General features: G+C 36.3%; 1 protein-coding gene across 1 annotated transcript; it reads right to left on the minus strand.

Annotated features, from left to right (window-relative positions):
- Positions 1-6722: 6722 nt before the first annotated feature.
- LOC107476317 (protein FAR1-RELATED SEQUENCE 5-like) lies at positions 6723-7766 on the minus strand. Its single transcript, XM_016096119.3, has one exon. The coding sequence runs from the start codon at positions 7764-7766 to the stop codon at positions 6723-6725; it is 1044 nt and encodes a 347-aa protein (XP_015951605.3).
- Between the last annotated feature and the right edge of the window lie 3973 nt (positions 7767-11739).

An 11739-nucleotide genomic window follows, 5' to 3' on the forward strand; every position in this document is an offset into this window, starting at 1 on the left:
ATTAAACCTTAAAACATTGAAAACTTATGATTTCAGTTTAGGTCGGATCCTAAGCATGGAAAACTCAACACTTACAATATATAGCATGAAGGATTGTGTGAATTGGTGATGATCATAAGAAGAAATGATATATGGATAAAATTATTAGCTAAGTTTATATAAATTTTTGCTTATGATTTATGGCCCTTCATCGTTAAAGGATAAGACATTGTCCTATTATTAAGAGCATGATTATAAAATAATGAAAGTATTCCTCCTAATAAAAGATATTAATAAGAGAAAATATTTAAATTGATCTCTACCAAATTTTAAATTAAATATTTTAGCTTTAATTTAATAAAATTTTATTATTTTAAAAGTCATTGTAAATTACTAATATTGTATAAATTAGACTCTCTGTCACTTTTAATAAAATTTTATTATACGTATTGAATAAATAAATTTTTAACAAATTTTATTATCATATAATTAGATCAAAAAATCATGATAAGTCAAATTAATGCCTTTGCAAAGCAGATCAATACAATTCGAGAACTTTTAGAGTAACAATAATTTGGTGGAAGTGTCAAAACTAAAATTTTTTAAAGACCAATTAAGTGTTTATTACTCCGATAATTATAGAAGTACTATTTTCTTCACTTTAGCAGTGTGTTACACAACTTAGTAATTTTATTTTATTTATATGAAATTATAAACCCTATATAATACAGTTCGAACAATGTATATATTTTAAGAATATTAGAAAATCAACATTTGTAATAAAAAATTAAAAATACAAAATTAGCTAATATTAACTCAAATATAAAATAAATCTAAACAATTTAAAATATAAATATTAACCACCTAACATTTGTTTAATCAACCCCCCCGGCCCCCTCCTTTTTTTTTAATCGCTCTAAAAATATATCAAATCATATTATCTGCTTATTGAAATTTTAATAATTTTTATATTATTTTTACAATCAATTACATATTAAAAAATATTATAATTTCATATCATATTTCTATAATCTGTATATCATAAACGGTTCTAGAAGCAATAAGGAGTAGTGCTAATACTCAAGGCCAGGTTTGATAAAGAATAATGGTGGATTCTTTGGTGTAGAAAAGGTTATTGTTTCTACATGTGTAGAAAATTGCTGGCAGTATGAGATGAGGACAAGTGTTTGTTGGAAGACAAATTCTTTCCTGTATTGCAGGTGGGCAGAAGACTTGTCTCATGATGTTTCCGTTGCTGTAATATTTAATGATAATATGATTAATTAAGAATTTTTGTGTAAAGGGCCTTAATCTGGGTTTGGAAAAAAAAATGGTTTGTAGTGGATTTATTATTTAATGTTGACATTTTACTGGACTATATACTACTCACTCTAAATTAATTTTATTGGAAATGCCAACATGGGCTTGTTTCACGTTAAAAAAATATTATGCATGTTGTTTTGTTAATTTTATTTATAGTTAATTAATAATTTATATTTGTAGTTGATAATTATGATCATTTATATTTGTAGTTAATTAATAATTTATATTATATATATCTTTCTTCCCTTCATAATAAATAATTATATTTGTAGCTAACCAGTAATTTAATATTAATTATTTAAATTATAATGAATTAAAATAAATCTATATTAAATATTATGTAAATTGTTATGCTAAATTAAATTTTAATTAGTTAAATTTGTTTAGATAAAAAAATAAATTTAATTTTTACACATTTAAAAATTACTTTTGGGTTTTGGGAAAATATTTATTTTTTTTACCCTATTTGAGAAAAAAAATTCTAAAGATATGTAAAAATTTAATATGAAATTTTAAATTTGTATAGGATTTATAGTAATAATTATTACGTGTATTTGTCGTTTTAAAATATTTAAAATAAGATACTTCATGACTTTTTACTAAGCTTTTTAGTTAATTTGAGTCCGTGCATTTTTTATTTATTCTAATAGGTTAAAATTTTTGTTTGAGACTTTATATATAATGAAATTAGAGTCACGGACACGGTGGATTTTGGAAATTGGCTGCGTACACGGAAAATAAAACCAATCCACCCCAGGGAATATGTAGAGTTATATGCTATAGGAGTATCCATTCCGAAGGGCTCTATTAGTGAAGGCAGTTGTAGAGGTCTGTAAATAGGCATTGGTGTTGAGACACCTTAACAAAGAGTGGAAGATCAACGCAGATAAAACACGACGACAGAGTGGCACAAAACAAAGTAATGGAAAGGGGGCGTTTTCCTTACTATGCTGTTCGGCGGGGTCGACAGGTAGGCATATACACTACCTGGGAAGATTGTAATGAGCAGGTATTAGGGTATAGCCACGCCGAGTTCAAAGGATTTCATGTTCATGATGAAGCCGCGGCGTGGATCAGTCGGGGAAAGGTCAAGCCAGCCTCCCGGGGGACACAAAACAGCGGCGGCGGTGTTAGATGTCAGATCGGAGGAAACACAGCACTGCCGTCGTTGGTGGTTGGTGCCAGAGGTGTGGACAACGAGGGCTGTAGTAGTAAGGCGCGTGGAGGCTCAGGTAAGTTACTGTTGCTATTTCTTCTTTTAAGCAAGCATATTTCACATTCCTGACACCAGAGAAAATTGTGATTTCAGGGGATGGACGGGGCGTTGTAACGGTAGGGGCAGAGCATCCGTTTCTACTCATTGAAGACATGGAAATGATGCTCATGCGAGCGTGTTCAATGCTAAGGATTGGCTGCCCCACTTTTTTGTCACAAGAGACCAAACCATTGGACAGTGTGATTCGTTTTGGGTTTACAGTAGTCATTCCAAGCAACGATAGGGGTCTTGAGCTTGTGGCTCATGGACCAGTCTCGATGAATGATCATGACGCTCGCCAAGAGGCCTCGTTCGTGATGCTAGAGAAGCTAATATCTGCCACTGGTCTTGCAATTCGTGACTATAACTACCGCATAATATGCCGATTGAAACATGAGAGAAATGAAGAGAAAACGAAAATTGTGTCCTCCATGGCGGAACGCATTCGTCAGTTGGAGGAAGAGAATGCGGTTCTAAAGAGGCAAGTTGAAATGCTCGCGGAGCTTGTGGAGGAATGAGGATAAGTGTTAGTGTATAACCTCTTTTATTTTGCCGTTTCTGGTCATGTGAATCCCTCTTCTTCTACTTCTGGTGTGCGGTTATCCGGAGTAACGATAACGTGTATGTACTAATCTTCCCTTAAAATATGTATTTTCTGTCAACGGATGTAGTTTTATGGATGATATTGTCAGGAAGCGAGATTGGTATATAAATGCATGTCTTGTTACTCCATTTTATCTCACAATTCTTGTAAAAATGAATCTCCATTTCTGGGATGAATTGCTGGATTAGTTATCGGTATTCAACAGGGCGAAGTGTTTTGTTCTTAATTTCGAATAAGTGTTTTGTCTGTTCTTATTTTTGGTCGATTCAAATTCGGGGGCAGGTTTTGCTATTTTGTTTGTTGCATATATTCCATAAAAATTACTGTCTTCCTGAAATTATTGGCCTGCTTCTAAATATTCGACCCCAAAAAATTAAACCCAATTTTGAGAAAATATATTCTTATATAAATTTTTTTTTCGTTGAACTCAGTTAACTTTATCCCATTTCATCCACAACGCAAGTAGTATGAGTTATGGGGGTGGATCTTTAGAGTGATTAGGGCGGGGTTTAGGTGAGGCTGTCTAATCATATGCTTCAATCAGATCACATCAGGTACAAAGGTCACCTTTATGTCATATCGGACTCGTAGATCTATGTGCAGGGCTGAAAGACCAAGGCCTTTAAGAATTAGTTTGTGTGGGTTCGTATGGAAGTTTTGCCTACAAAGTTGAAAAATAACTACAAGCTAATAATAACTAGTTGGGAAGAATAGTTTACTTGGGCCTCCAGATTGGGCTTCCATTTGTAGGCCCAGATACAGCTTCACAGCCTTTCATATGTATTGTGAAGGAACAAGTTTGATAAAGTGGAAAAGCTCATGCTTACGGTTGACCGTGTGATACAAAGTCATCACGTCCGAGTTGAACACCCATGGAGCCGCAAAAGAGCGACAACAATGACCAGCCTCCAACGTATCCATCGGTGCAGAAGTCGGTGTTGGACTGTGTGAGGTGTGTGAATGGAAAAGTTTCCACCTTTCGAACGTTCTGTTGTGTGTTGTGGGGGCTAACTGAAATGATTTTTTTGTTTCAAATATGCAGGGAGAAGGAAGCAAGAGCAACAATGGAGGGCCCTACGGATGATGCTTCCTTCATGGATGTTGTTGCTCAGATTCATGAGGTGAGGGTTTTTTTTCATGCTGTATCTTAATAAGCCAAGTGCATGTCTTCAGTTTAGTCACCGTGACGTCATCTTCCATGCAGCACATCATTCGAAGTGAGAGGACTACAAGGTCAGCTGTGTCAACACAGTTACAACATTCAATGAGGTTAACAGAGATTGTGGCTGGCCACTCAACCATGTTAGACATCCTATGGTCGGAACATGTGGGTCGAAAGAGTTCACAGGGACTGGACAAAGGACCCAAGAGCAAGGAAGGGGTGTGTGCGTCAAAGAGGAAAGTGTGCTCTAGTGCAAGGCTGGAAATGGTGGCTACAAGGGCAAAAGACGTCAGACGTCTCCGCGGAGAGAAACAGATGAAAGTCGATGTGAAGAAGTCAAAAGGGAAGTGCACTGATACTAAGAAAGCAGCGTGCAGAGGTGATAAGCCCTGCCGGAAGCCATTGAAGGTTAGCACGTCTAAGTCTGTTCTGTATCAGTCTAGGGTAATTGTTTGACTCGACCGAGGTTTCCTACTAACCAGAAGGGTGATGTTATCGTGCAGAGGAAGTTGGAGTTTTCCATGGCGTCCGACGGTGATGTGGAAGTCCCAGCTGATTCAATTGAGTTCGGCACTCCCTATAACAATGGACGCAACCGATGTGGACTGGTGCAATGGGAAGACATGCCCCAGGTCAGACTAAATCCATGTGTGTCGTGTGGGTATAAGAATGATGAATAGCGATTCATGTTGTTGTGATTTCACAGCAAGGGTATTTAGAATGTGATTGGCGTTTCTTTGCAGGTTTTTGACGTCGTGTTCAGGCCCCCGGATGGCATGTTCTTCTCAAACCTTGAGCTCGCGGTTGTGTCATATGTTTTCGACGCCCATCTGGACAAAAGGTTAGTTTACTTGACGGGTACTATTCACTATTTGAAAAACTTGTTCATAAAAGCTGGTGATAAAGGTGTGTGACGTATTTGTGGGATCTAGGGAGGTTTTGTTTCCTAGTGAGCATACTCAGGGGGACCGCTATGCCTTTTGTACGCTGTGCCCAGGAGAAGAGCTAATAGATGATGTAAGTTAGCATTTGCAGTATGTAATGTGTTGCATCAGGATGGAACAACATTTTCTCTTAAGACCACAATTAATGTGTGCGCTAATGTGACACAGGTTATCAATCTGCTTGCTACGGTTTTGACATATGAACGTTCTGAGCCGAGCTGGTGGCTACCTACTAGCTTTGCTGTGAGTTCTATCATTGCAAATTTAATCTTTCATGTCACACTAAACCTGCAGTTGATTTAGTATAATTCTCTTAATGAGGAAACCAACGCTGACCATAAGCAGGCGTTCAGAAATACTCTCTTTTATTGAACTGTTTGCATGCACACCTAAATGTTTGGTGTAAGTTGTATGTTGCCCTTGATTTCTCTATGAATTCCTATATCGTGCGGTGTATGGATAATTCACCATGTTCATGTGTATACTTTAGTAGATAGTCGATGAGTGGGGTTCATTACTAATAAGCAAAGTGTTCGAAGTCATTTACCTAACTTGGACTTTTGTCAGTATAATTGGTTGCAACTACATAGTTGACCTCGATGGCTAATATTCATACATGGATTTATCTTTGCTCTGGTTTTCATCTTTCATGTCAGCAAATTGCTTTAAGCCCTGGTAATTACTGCCCGGAGACCCTGGAGTTTATCAAAACAAGATACATGGGCCCGGTGGATGATATCACAAAGGTTGGTAGTTATTGAGTTTATCATCCAGTGGCAGTTACGTACGTTGGTGGTCAGCGAGTTTTTTCTCATGTCCTTTCATCCACAAACTTGCAGATTTATATCCCTCTACATAAGGATCGTCACTGGTTTCTGATGGTCGTGGACCTTAAAGAGGAGCTACTCATCTACTTGGATTCTTTAAAAGACCACAGCGAGCGCGACGCAAGGGTTGACCAGATGACATATGTGGTAAAATTCGCTCATTTTTAATGCAATCTCTTTAATTTTTTGGTTTTTACATTTAAATTTGCATACTCTTGATGCGGCTGATCCGTTGTTTGCAATGCAGGCTTTCTTCCTACAAACGGTACTCAGGGATAGGAAATTGTACAGCAAGTGTGACAGCGTCCCACCGACAACGTCTGCATACAGAGTTAGGGAACCCATTACTGGCCAACAAGACCCAACCTCGTCAGCCTCCTTGTTACCTCGCTCCGTATCATGTGATTCGAATTTATATTACATACTGATGAGAGGTGATTTTGTTTCATGTTTTCAGCCGTGACTGTGGCATATGGGTTGCGCAATGGATGCAACTTTCTAGTATTTGGACCTCATATGACATAGAGGTTATGCTCTCCACATGTGTACAAAAATATCGTGATACTTTTTTATTTCGTCCCCTGGTTGCTGATAATAGCATAATGCATGATCTGATGCGATATTTACGTTATTTATTCCACGGCATCCTGTTACACATAACCTCCAGCAAGTTTTCAAGCATCCACGTGTATGAGGCTGTGGTTTCATCCAATAGGAGCCCAAATCCAAAAATTGTGGTCTGCCTGTGATTATTAGTTCCTGAGAATATCACCAACGGTCTCCTGTACTTGTTCTTCCTATACGTGGAATCAAAGGCCACAACATCTCCAAAGTGTTGAAAGTCTGCTCTACTAGCACCATCCGCCCAAAACAAGTTAGCCAACATACCTTCGTTAGTGACGTTATACCTCGCCGTCGACATTGGATCTGCAGCTGCTTTTCCTTGTAGATACACGACAGTGGCGTTCGTGTCACCATCGGCGATGTTCCCCCGCTTCTTTTTATCTAAGTAGTTATACGCATCCTTCTTTGTAAACCCCAGCAGCGAGTAACCTCCTGCAATTCCAGACATGTATCCGACTATCTTCGAGGTAGGAAGTCCATAGCTATGCATGCTTTCCATGTGTGCCTTCGCAGCATCTGACAATCCACGAAACTGAGGCATCAAGTGAACCATACCTATCGGGGTCAAGTCATGGTTGTGGTCAAGGATCACCTTCCTAACCTTCCAATTACTAGTACCTCGATCCAAATATATTGATAACTTTGCCTCGCAATTTGTGCGGGTTTCCGGTTTATGCATTCTCTTCCTATCTAATCTTGCATAGTGCTTCTCATCTCTCAACCCGGCCCGATTGCAGAAGAATCGTCTACGGATCAAATTTCCATTTTCATCCTTGCCGTAATCCCCTTTCCGGACGCCAAACCCATTGCATTTTCCTAATCGCAGGTAAAATTCATAGGCTCGTTGCTCAGTCCGAAACACCATCCGGTTAATATCCTCTGCCGTCAGCCCCAATAAATCTCCGTAACCAGATGCTTCCTCATCTGAATCCTCATTCATTACATCAAATTCAGCGGAGTCATCAGTTTGGTTACCTGGATCACATCTCGCATCCCGTTTATGACATCCATCTCTACTATTAGTCGGCACAAAGCGGCTAATTCCCATCTGTGAAATTAGAGTACCTACATCAAAATGTCCATAATTTATCAATCGCATAATATACAACTACACAACTAAATGGAAAATCTTTGCCGACTTGGAATATAATTTGCAATAATTAACTTGCTAACTTTTCTTTTCTAGCCTCTTAAAAAGTTGTCATCCTATTAAGAATGATATACCTTATTGAATGTGTTAGTAATTCCTAAAACCCAAACAACTAACACTTAAGATAAAACAATTATGATTGCGAATTAGACTCAATAATAAGATGATAATAGTAATCTAAAGCCTAACCCATTGTAATAATCGATTTGTTCATGTGCACTAGTAATAAAACATTAACAACGGTCACACTGAAGTGAAAGATTTACCATAGGTCCCAACAAACAGTATCATCATTAGAGTAGGTTTTATAATGTTTAAGGTGCAATACAAAATATTTACGTAAACAAATTATCTTTATAAATTTTGGGATACGATATTTTGGAAAAATAACAAAATACAAAAAAATACTTGACAAATACAGATTATGAAATTTCTGGCAGTGTCAGATGTGATCTTTTGTTCCCCTTTTTCCTTTAAAAGAAATCATTTTAAGATTTGGATGTGAAAACAATTTACATCTTTCTTACAATGACTACAGTTGCCTTCGATGTGAATTTAGAACTACTTGCTCAATATGCTTTTAGGATACACTGTTCTGCTGCCCACACTCGGGTAGAAGTAGTCAACGAAATGAAAATAGAGGTGGAAAAAAAAAGAAGCTAACCTGAAGTCAATTACAGAAATTAAGTTTGCAACATATATGGCTCTGAGCAATGCAAATATGGCAGACTCTGTGATAGCAGCAGTAAAAAATGACCCAAGAAGGTGGCGTGAAGAACAAAACAGCGATAAGGGCTACACAAAAAATTAACCAACCTCGTCAATCTCCTTGCACATATACAAGACAATAGAAATTCAAAGATCAGATATATAGATAGTGTTCAATCTATAACAAAAATAAGCAAAACAAAACTCTACTCGTTGTAGCAATTAAAATTTCTTCCTTTCTCTTTTCGATTTGGGAGTTCTTAATCAACTACATGTCCAGCACGATCATCTTACAGATGAACAACTTCCACAAAAATATTTTACAAACGGAAATAAACTCGTTCTCAAAATTGGTTTCAAAGTATTGGATTCTTAGGACATTAAAACCTTCCAAAAAGTTACATGGGACAACACCAACATTTGGTTCCACATCATTGCAGAATGATGACTTAAAAAAAATTCAACCTTCACAATTTTTAACTAATTATATGCGAGTCAGGAGGTGGATGTTGATTAATGATTTTATTGGAACTTGTTTGGGTGGTCGACAACGGAACCAATGGTTATGGTTCCCACGTCCAAAATGTTAAATCTTGTATCACCTACCATATACTATGCATAAAATAGACGTTAACCTCCAAAGCTAGTGTATATAACTAAGTACTTTCCTTTTAAAGGTTGCAACTTGCCACATGCCACTTGCAACAAGCTATCATATGTGACCATTGACTGGTCAACAAAACAAACTGCATTCATCTAAAAAGCCCCAAAAAAAGGGATAACTACAAATTATTTCTCAGTACTTAAATTACATTAATATTGTAATTCAGCTACTTTCATCAGGGCTGGTCACTTAAAACCATTAATCAGCTTACTAATTATTTGTTTTTTATTTTCCCTCAAACAGAACTAAACCTAACTAAACTTTACATCCAATATAACCGATAAGCAACAAAAATCACCGGCCGCATGAAATCGATTTCATGAACCTTAATAAATTAATTCCTAATCACCGAGAAAAAAAGGAAAAAAGTAATAAAGAGAAGATCTTGGAGAACTGCAGCAGAAGATGAAGTAGAGAAAGAAGAGAAAACTAAGAAGAAAGGTAAATAACAATTAAAAAAAAAAGAAAAACAAAGCAATCGAGTTTTGATCGATTCATACATAGATAGAGAAAGTAACAACAAGAGATGCGATTAAAATTACGAAAAAGAAAAAAAATTATTAGCAAATTAGGCCCCAATGCTCAATGAAACAGGACAGCCGATCAGTCCACTGAACATGGAGGTAAATTCAATACACTCTTGTATTAATAGAGTTGTATTATAGAGAACAGTTACTGTAATGTGTATGTGTATTGATTTAACTCGGTGAAACTCATTGTATACATTTACCTATATAAAGAAGAAGAAAACAACTAATTAATCTGTCTACTGATTCCATTATAACAGAATAACAAAATTAGAAAAACAGAATGCATATGACTTGAACTCTAATAATTGCACTACGCTTACTTTTATTCTACATGTCTGCAACTGATTACTATTATTCTGTGTACATACTCTTCTGAAAGATTTAAAGTTAAAATATTAATTGTTGAATAAAACCGCCTTTAAAATCCCTTAAAGATAAATAAATTTTGACAAAATGCTCAAAAATAAAAGTTATTTACTACATTAACGAACCTAATTATCAAAGATTGTGCACACTTTTTCTTTCCTTTAGCCAAATTGTAATATTTTGTGATGCTATACTAGAATGTTACTGACTTTATTGATTGCATTGCATTATACTTGTATGCATCGCAATAACAGATGAACAGTGCTAACAACATAGCTAGCTAACCAATCCTACTTGCCAATGCTATGATTTAGCAGGAATACTATACATGTAATCAAACTACTTTGGCATATTAACATTGCAAATTAGCAATTAATTACACCTTACTTGCTAAAATTGTGCGAACTGTTTAATTTATCATTGAAAATTGAAATAGAATGTTGTTTAAACTAACTTCTGTTTTTACAATTGCAAACTTTAGGCACCAATTTATTGGGATCAGAAATTATGAACACGGTCCTACAAATGCAGAATCAAAACTCTAGCATTTTCTTAGTAAGCACATCACATTTTCACCCAAACATGGGCATACCCACACTTTAGAGACAAAAATAACTCATGGCATAGTAGTTTCATCTGGACTTTGTGCAACAAAAATATACAATGCATCCCTCCTTGTGCAACAAAAATATACAATGCATACCTCCACCAGCCGTTCGCGATCGATGGCAGTCTCGCCCAGGTTCGGTACTCCGTAGCACATCACACTCTCTAGTGAAGCCGACCAATCTTCGCCAACACACGTGGAGCCACCACCCAGGAAAACTCAGTCTCGCTCCGGCGCCGTCAGAGGAGAAGCAAGATCTACTCTCTATCTAGGGTTTCTAATTTTTCTCTGTTAAGTTCATCCCCTGGGTCACCACCAAAACCATTTTTCCTATTCCATTTACAACTACTTTACAACCAAAAAAACCCACTTCAGATAGGCCCATTATTAGCCATCATAACGGATCCCGTAATACCCCTTAATTAATATACTTCATCACCTAATCTTTTTAACTCACCTGCTTAATATTTACGCTGCCACAGTCTTCTCTGCACACTGCCACCAGCTTTCTCAGAGTTGGTCTCATGAGATGGACAAGTGTCACTGAAATACTCTGCCACTGCATTTCTATACATGTAGAATAAAACTTGTTTTCTACACCAGAGAATCCACCAAGAATAATTACCCTAATATGGCTGCTAGCTAGTAGCAACTTAGTATAATAGAAAAATATATTTATCATTATTCTTTTTTTTTTGTGAGTTTGAAAATAATATTATACCTAAACGTGATTTGACTTCAACACTTTTTCAGCACTAGTAGACATAATCGAATAACCCCACCTCTGAGTCTCAATCCAGTGTTTGTTCACATCTTCTAGAAATGATAAATTATTTATATATGCCTTGGCTCTATCTAATTAACTCGGCGTCTCAACATTAAACAATAGAAATTATATGTGTACTTTTTGGCGGTACAAAAAATTAAGGTTTAATTTTTCGGTTAATTTTTATAATTTTATTAAATTTATAATTAAATTTTTATATTTTAATTAAA

The sequence above is a fragment of the Arachis duranensis genome, chromosome 2, assembly GCF_000817695.3.
Source record: "Arachis duranensis cultivar V14167 chromosome 2, aradu.V14167.gnm2.J7QH, whole genome shotgun sequence".
Classification (NCBI taxonomy): domain Eukaryota; kingdom Viridiplantae; phylum Streptophyta; class Magnoliopsida; order Fabales; family Fabaceae; genus Arachis; species Arachis duranensis.

Coding starts and splice junctions, on each gene's coding strand:
- LOC107476317 (XM_016096119.3), bottom strand. CDS start 7,766: ATGGGAATTAGCCGCTTTGTGCCGACTAATAGTAGAGATGGATGTCAT.